This window comes from Takifugu rubripes, chromosome 12, assembly GCF_901000725.2.
Source record: "Takifugu rubripes chromosome 12, fTakRub1.2, whole genome shotgun sequence".
In the NCBI taxonomy this organism is placed as follows: domain Eukaryota; kingdom Metazoa; phylum Chordata; class Actinopteri; order Tetraodontiformes; family Tetraodontidae; genus Takifugu; species Takifugu rubripes.
This window is the reverse complement of record NC_042296.1, coordinates 4,078,993-4,095,970: the sequence shown is the minus strand read 5'-3', so window position 1 is coordinate 4,095,970 and position 16,978 is coordinate 4,078,993. Positions and strand designations below refer to the sequence as shown.

The following is a 16,978-nucleotide window of genomic DNA, read 5'->3' as shown; positions in this document are numbered from 1 at the left end:
CAAGTACGCCTCATGTGTAGGTCCTTCTGTGGACACCTAATTACAAGTATTACTTTGCATTATCAAGGCCTGTGTGTGTGTGTGTATGCGTGTGTGTGTGTGTGTGTGTGTGTGTGCTCTATCATGTGCTACCCATAATCATTCACTTAGGAAAATAAAGCTATTCTTGAGGTATGTAAGTCTGTAATCACAGGCATATGTGTGGAGAGGCCAGGAGGATCGTGTGTGTCCCCGACGCCTTCGGTTTTAATCTTTGTTGTAAATTGGTGAGCACGTTCACCTCAGCGTGACCAACTCGTCCTGAGGGAAATAGTTGTGGAGCAGAGCAGCACTGCAGAGGCCTGTGGTCGCTTGTCGTTGTGGTTTTGAGGAAGTGCACTGAATCAGGAGATAGAAATGCAACCATCCTCAAACACAACAATCCTAAGTTGCAATCGGGGAATAAAGTCCTGATGGCCTTCATCATCGTCACCTGTAGAGAGGCCGTCCTATCTATATGGACTGAGCCTAAAAAATAAACTCCTCATCACTCTTTACCCCTAGGTACCCCTGTGAGGTAGAGGTCCAGCTATTCATCCATCCAGCTTCCACCACTTTCCCGTTATGGGATCACAGGCGGGGCTGGAGCCTATCCCAGCTGCTTTTGGGTGATTGGGGACTCCACCCTGGACAAGTTGCAAGCTAATCCGCAGGCTAACATCAGAATTCAACACCAGAGGTCAATTTACCTTTTGAGCTATTCATTCATTTGATTGATTTAACATAAAACCCGGAGGTTGGGTGAACGAACATGCACAGGTTGGCTGGAAACAGTGGGATTACATTTTTGCATGATGCTCCAACTGTTTAAATATGGACTACCCTGCATTAGTGTGTCTTATTAGCATGGAAATGGCGTTCATCCATCATCTACCACTTTGAAACTTCACAAGGTTGCAGGAGCCCAGAGCCTATCCCAGGGGTACACCCTGGACAAGTTGCCAGCTCATCGCAGGTCTAATGCCCTGTCTAGGACAAACAACCAATTACACCCATGATCAGTTTAGAGTCGCCAATTTGCATGTCTGTACCAGCTGAGAACCCATACAGATCCGACGAGAACACACAACCCAAGACTCCCTTGCTCCACCACCGCTCCGCCTGGTAGAGGCATTATGACACTTTATTAGGATGTTAAACCACCCCCATTTCGAAAGGTGCTAGAAGGGCAACAATCGTGTCATTATGTGAAGCCTAAGGTGGCACCTGATCAAGCTCCGTTATGTCAACAGGTGGGTAGTTTTACCCTGAGCCTGTTTGGGATAGAACTAACAACCCATACGCCCGGCACATACTCCGTGTAACCACACTACATCCCACCCAGATGATGATCGCAATCCCTGCATACACTCATAATCCAAAAACCATACACACGATATAAACACACAGATACAGTGTAGATCCATTGCACATACGAGCCACCCACGCGTGCTATAATTGCGGCCAAGACCAACTCTGACTGACAGCTCGAGCTGATTCAGCCTATTTGTTCCCATCAGGTGTGATGACTGGCGGACTCGGGGGTTAAATCCAAAACTTCACTCCAAACAGAGAACCGGGGCGTGTGTTTAAACCGGTCTTCGCCAACCAGCCAAGGAAAGCAGGATTTCGCGGCCACCTCAGCAAACAGCTCGATTAGGAGGATTTACAGTTGATGTGTTGGTTAAAGTTACACGGGAAACATTCGGGGAGAATTGGCTATCAATTGGAATTACCGCTGACATGTTTACGGATTTGAAAAGCGGGGAAAATATATATATACACACTGAAATCGAAGAATTTAAAACGTATGACACCGCAGAAAGCAGAGCGCTGATTTCATGAAGGATGCCGTCTCCCTGGAAAACATGTCAAAGGCCGGGCACGTTACATTATGTGGTTTTCCCCGAGGTCAAACAGATCCAGCTCAACCCACCTCCATCTCAGTGACACTCGGCTGCTCCCGGAGGGAGGGAGGGAGGGAGGGAGGGAGAGCGAGGGCTCTCCTGCTAATGTGGAAAAAAGAAGCCACAGAGCAGAGAGGGAAGGGGTGGAAGTAACACTAGACACTGAGGTGGCCTTCTGGTACGCACCAAATCCTGCTATGCATTCAATCCAGCCCGAGTCTCTCAGCGTGTCTCCATTTCACGGACCCGTAGGAGCGAGCCGAACACCTGAGGAACGCCAGCTCTATTACATGCCAGTGCGCCTGTTTCCTGGTGCTTTCAACAACAATAAATACTTGGAATTTAATGTTAATCTACTGGTCTGTGTTGTTTTGGGGCAGTTCCTTCAGTACAGAAGTGCCTCTTTACACCAAATTTATGTCTCTTTTCAGCAGCTTTTGTGCAGATTGAACTCTATGTCACTACCCTGATCCAAAGAGGGTCCCGCCGGGGGGGTTGTGAATTCCATAAAGCACTCAACTCCATAAAACTGGCCAAATTCAATCCCAGCACCTGGCTAAATATTATCCTAGAGATGCTTTGGTGACACCCCCAAAAAATACAACTTTATTTTCAAATGACAGCATTTTCTGACTAACAGTTAATAACATTTCCTTCATGAAAAGATTTTTATAAAAGCGTTAAATTCTTCAACAGGCAAGCATATCGATAAAAAAGAAAACATTTTTCGTGAACAGGCATGGCACATGGGGAATATTTATAGGTCTGTGTAAACAAATATTTTGGCTTCTTAGAGGAAAATATGGAGAGAATATAGAGATGAAGGACTATTTGGCCTTAGAGGGGCTGAAATAAGGTGATAAAGATGTTTATTGATTATTGTTGATTTTTTCATGAAACAAGAAACCATTTTCGATTTAATGCAACTTCTTGGGGAAATTTGCAGCTAACTCAGAAATATAATTCTAAATTCTCAATATCCCACTAAAATAAATAAATGTCTTTCTTGTGAAGAAATGCCAGTTTAAGCTTAATTAATGTCTGCTAGATGTCAGCATGTTAGCATCCGCTTATGGCTTCTTGACAAAAACCCAAAATCCCTCAAACCATGGAGTGTTTAAGAAACATCTGGGTCCATGCATCGTCTCTTTGCTTATCACATCTGGACCTAAGTCAGATCACATTCGATCCGCGCTAGCTGTCAAAAGCGTCCGCTTGTGGTGGGTTTGCGTGATGTAATGAGTCAGCAAACGCTTGAGGCTCGATTGGAAACACACTCGCCTGTGAGGAGGCTGGACTATTGTGCCTGGATGGAGCAGATGATGTTTTAGGCTCGGTCATATTCAGACACTTTGCATTTTTAGGCGATAGCAGCTACTTTGACCTTAATGCAGAGCCATAAAAATCATGAGGAAAGTGATTCACATCAGCCGATCACATTTGCTGGCTTGACAAAGGTTAAAAAATGTCGTCTTGTCTGATTGGAAGTATCCAGGCAGATCACAGATCGCTATCTGGAGTCAGTTTGATAAAGCATACACTCCCTTTAGCTCATAAAATCAGACTCAGACATCTAACTGGCTCTTTTTTCTCAGACTCAGCAGGACCAGACTAACAGCACGCTCTCGGGACACCACAGTTACTGCGCACAGCTCCAAATTTGGGAAACCGATTTGGAAGAATGGATCTACGACGGCGTTCCATTTCCTTGGACTTGAAGCGACCTGGACTCCTGCACACACACACACACACACACACTCAGAAAGAGCAAAGAATGACAGCGGAAATGAATCTGTTCGCACCACACAGTGTGAAAGAAAGACAAGTCTCTCTGACTGACCTCCCGGTGTTTTTCATTCCTCCCCTCCTTCCTCCTCCACCCCTGCACTTGTGCTCCACGCAGATTGAAATATGCGAGTCTGGGAGATAGGACTGAGAGCTTTACGACTGGGCCGGGCCTACTTGTGAGGGATAGATTTATGCTACGCTCACGGGGTTAAAATGGAAATGACTGAACCCATGATGCCACTGATTGATGCCGGTAATGATGCAGAAGAATTGGAAGAGGGGTCAGACGAGTGCATCCTACATTCTTTTCCCACACTGACCCAATCTGTCAGCTGAGGCACACATAGACTCCTCCCACTTTGGACCCGTCAGACAGGAAATGCTCTTATCATCACTGCGTCGTTCCAATATTTCGTTTTTAGTCTTTGCATTCAGCCCCAAAACCATTGAGTGCTGATTGGGAGAACAACGGCATTACACATTATTCTGAACTGCCCGCAGCCAAAAAAGGCTCCAAATGTGAAAATGGAAACATTGAGTGCACTTTTCCACAAGCTTTTCCTATTTATAGGTTCGTTGCACAATTTCAAAATTGGGCACACTAGCGGATGGCTACCCTGTCACGGAACCCTCTGCGACCCTCAGTCTTTCCTTGACGTGTCCACACCCTCCACCCTGGAGCAGTCGTTCTGCTTATTTAACAGTGAAAACTCGGCCCGGGTCCGTCCTCTGTTTGCTCTTTATTGCACAGGATTTGCAAATGGGGAAATTGTCTCATTTAGTCCTGACCACGCTTTTCATCAATCCTTGCCTTCATTTGTAACGGTGACCAACAACCTTTTCATTTTTCGCAGGCCGACCTCTTCACTTTGCTGACGGGTTAGCACAATACCTCGTCTGTCACGTTAGCGTTGCGTCGCTGAAAGTGTGATTGACAGCAACCCGCTGTAATTACACGCTCGTGTGCAGACCTGGAGCGCTCCCCGGTTCACCAATCAGAGCCTTTCCTGACATGTTTTCCCAGACCTGGTGTTCGTGCAGCTACAGTTAGCGCTGGAAAACCAAACAAAGCATGACACAGCACTCCATCACCCGGTATGATGATGTCATATCATAAATACCCGACTCTGACCGCACCCCGCCTCCACCAGCCACGAGCCCCCGTTTGTGTGCGCACCAGTCAGCGATGTTTTCAGAGCCGAGGAGTGACAGGGCATGTTTTCACAACACCCGCCCCCTCCTTATTCCGTATTGTAAAGTCAAACCAGACCAGGCAACACCGGAGCTGGGTGTGAATGGGAGGTTGTGTCCCCTAACAGTTCGCTCTTTCAGCTTCCACAAGCAGGTCCACCCAGAAGGGGATGGTGCGTTCATGTTGGAGGTGTTGGTTCAGGATGGTCGGGGCCTCGGGAGCGTGAAACAGCTCCGGTGTTTCAACCGAAAAGTCAGGGTTGCATCAGCCACACTCGATACCATCATAACATCAGGAAGACTGATATCCGGTTACAAAGTCTGACCCTGAACGGACCTGCATGTCAAGATGGAGTGCTTTGGTTTGGAGCATTGATTATAGGGAGATTAACGGCTGACGCCGTCTTAGATTTGGTCTTTGTGATGGTCGCTGGTCTGTCAATTAATTAATGTCCAACTAGGCCTCTGTTGGTGTTTTTGGTGGAAAGTTTTGCTATGTTTGCCTTTTATTTACCCCAATATTGGAGTAAAACAGTCAAAAACCCTGAACAGAATCTTTAGGGCGAGTCATTTGTGGCACATCTCCACGTCAAGTGTATTTGGTGACCTACGTCTTGGTATTTTATCGAGTCTAAAATGAATAGTTGGTCACGTTTGCAGAGAAACTGAGAAGAATTCAAAATATTCTGTGGCAATTTTATGATCAAAATTAAACTCAGAGGACCTAGATAATGCTAACACGCTGTAGCGGGTATTGAAACGAAAACGAAACAAAACCAAAAATACAACTTCAAACCTCTCGAACACTATAGCGAGGGTTACTTAAGATGGCGTTTAGCTTTGTTTTTGTCTGGTCTTTATCTGGTTGTCTGATGTGGATGCAGACAGAATCAGGGCCAAAGATAAAAGGCAGCAAAAGAGGAAACCAAACCAAATTCTTCGCAGCTTTCCATAGATTTCTCTCTGTCTTCAGTTCTCCCTCTGTCCCTTTTGGAGGAGGACCCCATGAGTAACTCCTCTGGAACCGATTCGCGGCACATCTAAACACCAACGAAACCAACCTGGCCAGCGAACTGGACGAGAAAAGCTGCCAGCGTTATGGAGAGTCAGATTTTATGAGTGATGAAATCGCTCAGGGAGACGCAATGGTGAAACAGACGTACGCACGTGTACATCATAAAAAGACCGTAATGTTCTGAGCCACCTTTGGCGCCGCGCTCCCCTTCGCTGAATGACAAGAGGAAGGAAATGAGAAAGTTTGACCCACACATGTTTGGCCCCAAAAGTGTCCACTGGCAAAACGCTCCGACGATGAGTCTGCATGTGCTGTATTTGAACACTAGCGCATGTGCGCCTCCTACGCAGCCACCGAAACCCTCCTGACCCAACGACGAGAACGAAACAATGAAAACGGTATTAAACATTTAGGAAATATTGCAGTGGCTCGCTTCCACTGGAGGGTAACAAATCATTCGCCGGTGTAGGGAGTTCTGCTGTGATAATAAATTTGCCATCAGCTTTGGGCCGATGTTCTGTTAAGGAGGCAGCTGTTGCCGGAGGCAGTTGGAATGGTGTAATAAATGTGTGATGTGTGTGTGTTGTTGTCTGGTCAGATTTTGATGCAGTTCCGGTGGTGATGTTCAGCTGGTGAGTAGCCACCCCCGCGTTCAGATTACTTCCTGGACAACTCAAGCCGTCCATTTAAATGCGTGTGTTTGTTGGTCGTCTGGTATAAAGGAATTGACTGGACTGATAAACAGCATGTTCCAACTCTCGTCTCGCCAAGGGGACAAGTCCAGCATGAAGGTCGTAACATATTCTTACGAACTAAGTCTGCTTCGGCCAGAACATCTCGTATTTCGCACTCATCTTTATGAATTTGTAGCAAAAGTATCGCCATCTTCTGCGAGGAAAGCTTTTCCGAAAAGTTCCAGCTGCCCGCTTCCTGTTTTCTGCCTTAACCCCGCCCACATTTCTCTGGCCAGACAGTTCAAAAAACTCTCTCCAGATGATGTGTCGAGGAGAAGCTGCAAGAACTCTGAGGTGTTCTCGGATTATTTATCCAGAAAAGCGAAATTTCCACCTGAGCATGAAAGAGAGACCCACATTTATTCTGACATCACTTCCTGTTTTCTGTGCAAACTAACATCTCATTTCATGAGGGTCTGACCCACCACCTCTTTCTAGTTTCCCTCGTCCTCCATCTTCCCTGTCACGGACACGTGCACGGCTGCGGTGATGTCAGAGCAAAGCGTGTGATTGGATTTACGGGAAGCGCTCTACAGTCCAGACAAGACTGGTGATTCAGATCCAAACTCTTGGCTGCTGCATGGCACACTTCATTTGGTACAAGCTGAAACAGAAAGAGTCATGTTTACCTCTTAAAACCACAATTCTGACAAGAATTTACAAAAAAAAAAAAAAAAGCCACACCAGCAGCAACTGAACAAGTTTATGAATCAAATATGAAACTCTGGCGTCACGGTAGCGTTGCTAGCTGGTATTTTTCCCAGTAAAACCATCTCCTCTGCCTGGAAAAATGCTATCCAGCGTGTCCCTGAGCTTTTCACCTGAACGCAACGCTTGACGCTGACTCACGGCACGCACTCCTCAGGAGCCTGCCTGAAACGCATCTCCTGGAATCCTCTGGGTGACTGCATCTCCAGTCAGCCCTTTGTTTTCCCAGGACACGTCCCACAATGGCTCTGCAGCACACGTGCTCGCTCTGAGCATCGGAGAACGCAGAAACAAAAGGGAAAAGCCGCTGAAAAATCAAGCTGGAAGCCTAAGAATAGAATGGATGGAGTGGAGGTAGAAGAAAGGGATGCGGTATTCCAATAAGGCCAGGTCAGTCCGAGACTGCGTGCGGGGGCTTTCGCAGTCGCGGCGTGCCTTTCACCATTTGTTTCCCATAAAGGCCACATGGAAACGTTTAGCTGCCTTAGAGCAGCTCGGCACACACTGTCTCAGGCGAATAACATTTGCTACTTGTTTTTCAGGTCTGTCCTCAGAGCGTAACCCTTCTGCGAATGAGAACATCGGCGATAAAATCGAGATTTACGTCGCGATGGGTACGCGCCGCACCTGAGACGCGCATTATGGGAGAGCTCGGCTGGAGACCAGGGGTTAAGGAGCAATTTATCATGTATTCTGCACAAACGGCGGTTATTAGAGGGATAGAAATCGTAGACGGGCAGTTTATGGGGAGCGAAGTCATAAAGCAGCGCTTGCTCAGTTGTGTTTTTCGCACTTTCCTGTTTAAAGGGGGAGGGGGGCACCGTGGAAACAACACCAAACTCAATAAACACATTCACCAAACTTTCAATTGAGAAGAGTAATGTTCAGACAACGGCCGCTAAATGCAAATGAAGTAGCCACAATTAAAGTCTGGTGGAAAAGATGAAAATACACAAATAGGATGAGAAAGTAAAACAGATGCCGTCGAGCCCCTACAAATTTCTGCACCCAGTTTCTTCCCATCAACTAACAGGCCAAGGGAAAGGTCAAAGGTGACCGAAGGGCCCTGTGGTCTGTTCATCATTAGTGTGTTTAAACCCCACATCCTTTTGAAGGAGGAGATGGAAGGCCGCAAATGATGCCATGCTGATACACATTTCCCCACTTTGTGGTGTACAAATACTGCGCCACTGTGGGTATTTATCTCATCTACATCTGGTCTTCTCGTTGCTGCATGTCTGCTCTTCCCATCCCAGACAATCTGAGAATCAAGCGATTGTTTTCCTGCCTTTCCTCCGGCCTTTTCTCCAACAACTGAGGGAGTTCATGTCTCTCACCAAATCCATTTGTAGCCGTCGTCATTTGAACAGAACACAACCAAATGCAGCCTCCAGCCATGAGGAACGTAAAGCTGAGGGCAGCCTCTGGTGGCTTTCTGGAGAAGTTTCATTTTCAGGTGCAAGAAAACTGTAATAGCAACAATTTAAAAAAAAAAAAAAAAAAAGGTTCCATCGACTAATAGCTGACAGATTTTTCCAAAAGGAAATCCCTGTCCTCTAAAGTCATCCTCCAAGTACCTTCAATAATGTTTGGCTACACATTGTTACAAAAAAAAAAAAATCTTGTTTTTAAAACAAGATTAAGCGCCTGTGTTTTTAGTTAGCGATGAGGTGTGCAGAGAGTCTCAATGAAAAGCTCTGTTCGTTGCTCATGGGGGGGAGGAGGGGATCTAAATGCATTCACAGGTGTGACAAGCAGAACCAAGCACTTCTGGGTAATTTCCAAAGCATCCTGTGTTCCTTCTACACGCACAGAGAACCACGTTACATGCATGTGCCCTGAACAAACACAAATGTGTCATGAGGTCTGTTATTGTTTGTCTTTGCAGAGCAGCTGCGGTCGACTGAAGGGATAATCTAGAACGGCCGAGGTGAGATTGAGGACACAGCGTGCATGAGCACGTTCTTGTACTTGCTACAGTACCAAGGAAGACATCGTACCAGCAGTGAGGACAGGCAGTTTAAGAGCTAAGACTTGGTTTCAAAGTTAAAAATACTGGAACCGACTAATATAATGCATTTATATCTATAACACAGGTATGTGTGTGTGTGTGTGTGTGTGTGTGTGTGTGTCTATGTTAATGCCAAGTCTCCACTTTCACACAGAAGAACATTTCACATTTCCTGTTTTTATTTAATAAACCCTACTTTAACATGCTGCACAACCAGCAGCAATCGAGAGAACAATATCTTTAACACGTGTTTAAACACAATCGGGTCACGTTTTCCAGCCTCTGAGCAACAAAGCGCTTCAACGGATAAATATTTTCTTCTCCAAAGCAGCCGACAGTGACACACAAGCCAAGACTGACTTATCCTGCGAGTGGATTTAAGATTCATTACCAAACAAGTGTTATCCGCCTGTAGGGTGTTCGGGGTAGTGGGGCATATTATGAAGCAAACTTTTCCAAAAAAATTAAAAAAAAGGATGAAAACGCTAGAAGGCTGGAATGCAGGGTGACAAAGTAAGCCTCCTTCTCTTTTGCCACTCATCTTGACGGTGTCAGTTCGCTCTTTCTTTCAGTCTGTGTGTGACAGTGTTCGTTGTGCGACCTGGTCCTCTGCAAACCTGACCACCTCGGCCGGTGCGTCACTCGTCTCCAGCTGGGAGGTTTTCTTCGATCCTCTTGATGAACTTCATACGGATTTCTGTCACGTTGTCCCCTCTCAGCGTGTCCTGAACGAATTTGACGTCCACCGCCATCTGAACCTGAACCACATGCATTTCAAAGAACCTCTCTTAGACGTGCACACATGAAACACGGAATGCTGGCGTCAGGGAGGCGAGCTCACCATCTCCAGCGCTCCTCTGAGGACGCCACACAGCAGGTTGGAGTAGACGAGGGTGTTGTGGTTGTCAGGCAGCTCCACAAAGTCGACCAGTGGGTTGTTCTCCAGGATGAGGGAGAATTCATCTCCGGCCGGGCTCCAGTTGGTCACACTGGGGGTGACTCCTAGGTACGTCTTAAAGGCATTCTGCCAAAAACATAAGCGTTGACCAATGAAGTGAACAAAAAATATGCTGGGAGCAAACTGACTGTGTTAAATATCAAGGTTCTTTGCTACTTAGCTAGGCTGATAGCGATAGAATTTTACCTTCGCAATCACATCGGCGGTTTCTCGAAAATCCTGGCACCGGCCGATGTTGGAGCGTGCCAGAAAGTCCTCGATCAGCCGGACTCCGATGTTGTAACCCCTGAGTTGGAGAGAGGAACAGAGAAAAAAAATTATTGATGAGAATATTATTCACAGAGGTCATTTTAAGTATTTGGCATCCAGACAGAATTCTGATAAGAAGATCAGCCCAACTTAATCGCACAAAGCGATGCATGCCAGTCCTAACATGGTCTGTATCCCAGCAGCTGGCGGCTGACTGGCAGCGTGGGCAGAGTCCACTCGCTGCCTTCTAAGGCCAGGTAAGACTCGTCTCATCATGCTGAGCCCCGCGAGAGTTTAGGGCCGCTGCCTGACCACAAAAACAATGTTCATTCAGCCCAAAGTCCTGTCAGGGTGACGAGGTGTTTTGAATTTTTCAGTTATAAGGCCATCTACTTTTCTTAATCTCGTTATGTGGAGAAGAGAATCCAGCATGCATCATCCGGAGAGTCTTTCCTTTTACTCTCAGAAAAACACATCTGTGTTCTTTTCATTAAATGCACCAAAGGAAAGGCAAGAAATCGACATGACGTGCTTCCGCCCTTAAGTCCATTTTCTTAAAGGAACAAAAGATAAACACGTGGATACATTCTGACAGTAGACGTTTTGTTTTTTGCAAATGGTTCAGCCATGACTGGTGTGTGCCTTAATAATCATTTTGACTGCAATCTTAGGAAAATATATTTACTCACATCTTGTCCAGCTGTTTATTGACTTCCTCATCATTCTCATAGTCTTTACAAAGCTGGGTGACCAGGGCACCATACGTCAGCGTAAACAGCTCAGAGTTCTATGACAGAAAGCAGAGGTCTCATTGCTCACCTTAAAAAACTGGAATGACAACAAAGTGAAAATCAAATGATGAAAAAAACGTTATATTGATTAGTTGTTTTTAGAACAACCATGATGAAATGACAGTACAGCTATAAAGATTCAAAAGAGAAATCTATATTATGCATTGTATATAAGCAAATATATCAATCTGCACTTTGATTTTAATGCATAAAGGTTTAAATATTGGGTTTGTAATCATTTTTGGTATGGTTTAACATTTATGAAGGCAAAGAAAGACCAGTACATCAATTTTTCCATTCTGTCAAATATTACAAAGCATTTAGCTTAGATTATTAAAGTTGTAGATGAGCTTTGTTGATAATAGAACAAAAATAAAAGTATCACCAATGAAATCGTCATCTACTTTAAACACTGACGCTGCACAAACTGACAGTGACTGACGATGACTAGATGTCGGGATAAAAGAATAAAGATACTAAGAACAAAATTGCTGCAAAATACGATCAAGGAAATTCAATTAATTACGTCTGATTCCAAGTTTCAAAGGATTAGGGGGCTAAATTTGCGCTTCATTCAATGAAAACAGAATCGAGCTATTCTGCTAACGCTAGCTTATCACTGGAGAATCTTAGCTGGACTTAATCCTGACGGATTTTCCTACCATCTTCTTGCTGTCTGTCGTTCGGTTAGACTGCCTGGACATAGTGGACAGTATTACACTCTTACACAACTATACGAAATAAATCCTTTATTTATTTGATTATTTGTAAGAGAGTATTTCCGCGGTCGCTAGTAGTCGCACTTCCGTTGACGTAAAGACAACTCAAACGAATGAACTAAATCCGTTTGACATTTTTCGAAGTAATATTTCAGAAAGAATACAACACAGAGCATTACATTTCGAAAAAACCTATGTGTGGCACAGATATTAAATCTATCAACATCATTGATGAATAGATTATGTATCTTTAGTGTTCCTTATTTAGAGGAAAACTACACTGAATATTATTTTGAAGAGTGAGACAAATTAGTTCCTGTATATTTTTACCTTGACGACCACCTCTGCCAGAGAACGCCGGATCGGGACCACCTGTGCGCATGCGCCGCTATGACACGTGACAGTTCCCGTAGCATAACTTTTTTCCTTTCAAACATACATAGACGATTGTGTATGTTTTAAATTATATGGCATTACGTGATAATGTATACCTGAACAACAAAAATCATTACAAGAAACTTACGTGAAAGTCCATTTGAATAGCAATCAAGACGATACAGGAACGTCCGTCATAACGCGTTGCGTTAACGCACCGTGATACAATTTTTTTGAATGATGACGCAAACAAAAGATAGAATCGTTTATGTAACCGTTTATAACAGAACGGATACTTTAACCTACATAATATTGCGAGACGCATGACTTTGTTCCAGCATTTTAAGCCTAAATTAGCTGAGATGTGATAGGATGTTAGCTCGGTCATGTGTTTGGGGCGTGGTTCTGGCGGGGGCGCTGTTGTTGGGCAGAGTGTTCGCGGCTTTGCTTTGGGGTCGAGAGGTTAATTATTAGTTTTTATGGTTTTAGAAATGGTGAGTCAATACGTTTAATTGGCCCAACAATTAATGTTAACCTATTTGAATTTTGGCTCTCATGTCGCTACATGTAAATTGGCGGAGTCAAATTGCGAAAGTAGCTCCCTCGCGAGCAATCGGTTAGCTAATTAGCAGGTTTATTTCCGAAAACGCGCTTTAGCTGCGGGTAGCTAACGTTTGCAGCTCCGATGTAACCTGTTTTATATCTCCAAAAACCTTTTTCTGAGTCACTCACGCTGTTTTTATTTGTCTGCATGCCACTTTTTTGATATGTAAAGTCTAACGAATCACGTCTCGTTCAGGCCACTTTGAAAGCAGCACCGACGTAAAAATGCTAAAGTTTTTCACTAAACCTGGCGATGTACATCACAAAGAGGAAGTAAATACCGATTATTGTACTTTTGAAGTTTGGATGTGGTCCGATCTTGCCACATTGAAATAACTGCCAACAGTCGTTTTGGTGATAATTAAAATTGCACTCATCAAGCACATGGGCGTCTCTAGAAAACGCCTTCACGGCCATGTAGTCCCTATGGAAATTACTTACAAAATTTTGTTTGCAGGTATTCGAAACAATAATGCAAAAACATTTTTTTTATAGGATATCTACAAGCCCAAGTTCAGCAACCAGTTCTCGCCCAAGCTGTCAAATGGCTACATTCTCCCAGAGGGGAGAGTGACTCCCAACGCCATCTTTGTGGGTGGAATCGATATGAAGGTAAGCGTATGCATTATACATATAGGAAGGATTTATGTACTTGACTATATTCGTGCATCTGTGCGTATAATTATCTAACTTCAGGTAGATGAAAGTGAAATGCGGGAACTATTTGGTCGGTATGGGTCCGTTAAGGAAGTAAAAATCATCACGTATCGCGGAGGGATCTGCAAGGGGTAAGTTCCCTCAGGTGTACATGCGCAAGCGCGGGTGTTAAACCTTAGTAATGGTCAGTGGTTATTGCACTTTTAATTGCTAAATCTTACATTAACATGCATTTTGAGCCTGTGTTTTTATTTTATTTTTGTCATAGGTATGGGTTTATCTACTTCCATGACGATACCAACATTCAGCCTATCATTGAGGTCAGTAAATGTCTTATGTGGAGCCTGTTCTGGCAGTAATTATGTTTTCTCCATGCACATTATAGGATCTGATCACTATCTCGTCATGTTTCTTAGCGTTTACTATTTGTAACATTTTCCTCTTTTATACTGAAGCATCTTCAGTGACTTTAATCACAAAGTAATCCCTATTGAATTGCATGGGTGTCTTAACGTTGTTTTGCCACTGGATGTCGCTGTTTCGACTGCCTTTCCATTTCAACCTTGTTTCCTCTGTCCAGTGAAACTAGAATTGTTGAATGTTTTGGCAGATGGAAATTTATTCCCACTGGGGTTTGATTGTATTTACACTTCCCATTATTTATCGTGTGTGGCTCTTTTCAGTACTGTGTATTTTATTTCCACACATTCCAAGTCTCTGGGTTTAGCAGGTGTTTTTGTTTGTTTGTTATTTTTTTACAGGATTGCACAGGTGTTCTGTATTATATTTTCAAGCTGAACCTAATTTTTTTCTTTGATTTTTATCTTTCACATTAGCAACAGATCAGTTTTAAAGGCCGCAAACTCAAGTTGGGTCCTGCCATTATGAAGGAAAGGATCTCTCGTATGTATCTTAACCTACTTCAGACTTTGTTTGGTTAATGGTAAAAATAGAAGTTTGCTTAGAACTTTGTTGGTCTACTTTATTTTTTCCTTTCATTTAGGGCATGTGCCGCACCGCCTGGTTGGTCCAGGTCCGTGGGTAAACCCCATTCAGTACTTTTACTGCAGTTGCTGCGCACCAGTTGGAGGTGGTATGGTACAACCTCCAGCTGTCGTCGATGGAGGAAGTCAGGTGACAAATGGCTTATTCGCATTTAGTGATACTGTGAGTCTTAAATCACATGTCTCACTCAATTCTTCAAAATGTTAAGCATTGTCTTTGAACATTCACGGAGCATCTAGCCCTATTGTATTGGTTCTCATTGCAGCCATACTCCTACTCCAGCTTTGGAGGGGTCGTGATTCCACAGATGCCAGTGAGCTACGCACAGAACGCCTATGGCTACCAGGTACATGTGCAACTGCTAGGAATACATGAACTCGCCTATTTCTACCCATATGCTATATATAAAATGAACTCTGATCCATTATGAAGTAGCCCGCCATCAGTCTCATGCTAGCACATGGTGTTGTTTCCTGTGGAGATAAATCTGTTGTTTTCCCGTGCCATCTGTTTAACCATTGTCTGTCTCTGCTCCACAGTATGCCCCAGCTCACTGGACAGCAGAGCACCGGACCCAGCCTGTCAATCAGGTGACTGCATTTGCTCGAAATAGGGGTAGATATCAAATCCACTCACACATCACCTCATTGTTCAAGCTTTACAGTCCTTGTGGGATGAAATCGCGGTTGTTTGAGTCAGTGTTTTGATCTCAATATTGGAGTCACTATTGTGCAAAGATTTGACGTAAAGAGTGAAGACGCCACCAGGTGGCGCTGTGTGGTCGGCATTGACGCGTGAACGTCATGTGCCGAGTCGAACTCTTGTCATTTCAGAATTTTGGTAATTTGTCCAGGTTTTTTTTGGGAGGGAGCCATCTGTTATGTCGGCTGTTGTACTTTGAAAAGATCTGACATTGTTCTGAAAAGCCCCTCATGTTTTACTTTCAGAACTTTGTGGATTGTGGAGTCCAGACCACGCTGACTGTGCTGTAGTGTGCAGTCACTAAGCCCCCACGCCAGGTAAACAAACAAGAAGCTGCCATTAATCAAGTAGCAAACGACCGGACTTTTATGTCTTGTATCTATATTTAATGTTTGTCTTCTGCTCTTTCAGATATAGACCACAGTGTTTGAAGACATCCTGATTGTAGCAATGGCATAAAGCAACCATCAGCACACAGAAATTCTCCTCTTCTCCTCTTACCTCCTCTCCCCACCTCTCCTCTCCTCTCTTCCCTTCCCCTCTCCCCTCCCCTCCCCGCAGCTTCATCTTTTAGACCCATTTTAACCTTCCACTGCAGGAGCGTTCCACTTTAAATGTTCTCTTGTGTTCACCCTCACTTGGTCCACATTGATGCGGTCGAGCTGCTTTTAATCTACACGGATCACAGTAAAGGTCACCCGGGGAGAGCAGAGCACCCTCACACCGCCACTTTTGGTACTTATTTATTTTTTTGTATTTATGTTTTGTGTTCTTTAAGTGTTTATTTTGTCGTATTTTCCAAGCTCTTGCAAAAGCTTCCCACACTGGGTTCAACCATTTGATCAACTTCTCCGCTTCACCGTCACAGGACTTGAACTTTTTTATTAACTTCAGTCTCATTCTCAGTTTCTCTTTGGTCTTGATTGGCACATTCAGGGGCTTCAACACTATCAATGAATATTTGTGTCCTAATGCAGATATTTTCGTTTCTGGGAGCAGTTGCACCAAAACACCTCGTCTCAATGTCATAGGAGAGGGCGATCGCAACTCTTTATTTTTTTCAATTCATTAAAATTTGGAAGAAGGAAAACTGCCTTTTTTTTTTTTTTTTATTAATGAAGTACTGAAAGTTAAGGTGCTCCCATTTCTTGCCTTGTAGCTAGTTCACTTCAGACTGGTTGATCATTTAAGGTTTTATTGTAGCTGCTGGTCATCTTACACAAAGAATTTTACTGACATTTAATAATTCCTTTTTTTATACATACAAATGTTCCACTTAAATGTGTTTGTTCACTGTTTGATTGGGATGCCAGTTGGGATTGGGATTCGCTAGTTTGGTGTTCTTGCATGTTAGACTTGAGGGATTGTCATTGGCACCATTCTGTTCATGTTTTTGAGTGTTTAAAAAAAAAAAAAGAATAAAGCTTTTCAATATCTGCACAGATTCTGATTTTTACCTGCCTTTTAATGCCTAATCTGGATTAGCAGGTGATGAGAGCCTTTGGTGTGTGCCTCCAGCCCCCTTAAATCTGTCACACAGCGCCAGA

General features: G+C 44.1%; 2 protein-coding genes across 8 annotated transcripts; one reads left to right on the top strand and one right to left on the bottom strand.

The window, feature by feature from the left end:
- Positions 1 to 9,529: 9,529 nt before the first annotated feature.
- Positions 9,530 to 12,809, bottom strand: trappc3 (trafficking protein particle complex subunit 3). 2 transcript variants are annotated; one of them, XM_011609071.2, is made up of 6 exons: positions 12,613 to 12,809; positions 12,420 to 12,515; positions 11,269 to 11,366; positions 10,517 to 10,616; positions 10,214 to 10,396; positions 9,530 to 10,130 (listed from the first exon to the last, which is right to left on the bottom strand). In XM_011609071.2, exons 1-6 carry the CDS (start codon positions 12,787 to 12,789, stop codon positions 10,011 to 10,013), a joined length of 774 nt encoding a protein of 257 aa, XP_011607373.2. In that variant the 5' UTR covers positions 12,790 to 12,809; the 3' UTR covers positions 9,530 to 10,010. The 2 variants fall into 2 exon arrangements, with proteins under 2 accessions (XP_011607373.2, XP_003969020.1); XM_003968971.3 differs by lacking the exons at positions 12,420 to 12,515; positions 12,613 to 12,809 and adding an exon at positions 12,033 to 12,198.
- Positions 12,810 to 12,818: 9 nt separating this feature from the next.
- On the top strand, positions 12,819 to 16,872 carry dazl (deleted in azoospermia-like). Of its 6 annotated transcripts, none has more exons than XM_011609079.2 (11): positions 12,861 to 12,958; positions 13,264 to 13,340; positions 13,563 to 13,679; positions 13,764 to 13,855; positions 13,993 to 14,044; positions 14,561 to 14,627; positions 14,728 to 14,858; positions 14,995 to 15,075; positions 15,269 to 15,319; positions 15,677 to 15,748; positions 15,843 to 16,872. In XM_011609079.2, the coding sequence occupies exons 2-10, from the start codon at positions 13,293 to 13,295 to the stop codon at positions 15,719 to 15,721; spliced, it is 684 nt and encodes a 227-aa protein (XP_011607381.1). In that variant the 5' UTR covers positions 12,861 to 12,958; positions 13,264 to 13,292; the 3' UTR covers positions 15,722 to 15,748; positions 15,843 to 16,872. The 6 variants fall into 6 exon arrangements, with proteins under 6 accessions (XP_011607376.1, XP_011607380.1, XP_011607381.1 ...); XM_029845426.1 differs by having other exon boundaries at positions 15,269 to 15,344; XM_011609077.2 differs by having other exon boundaries at positions 14,728 to 14,891.
- The last annotated feature ends 106 nt before the right edge of the window (positions 16,873 to 16,978 follow it).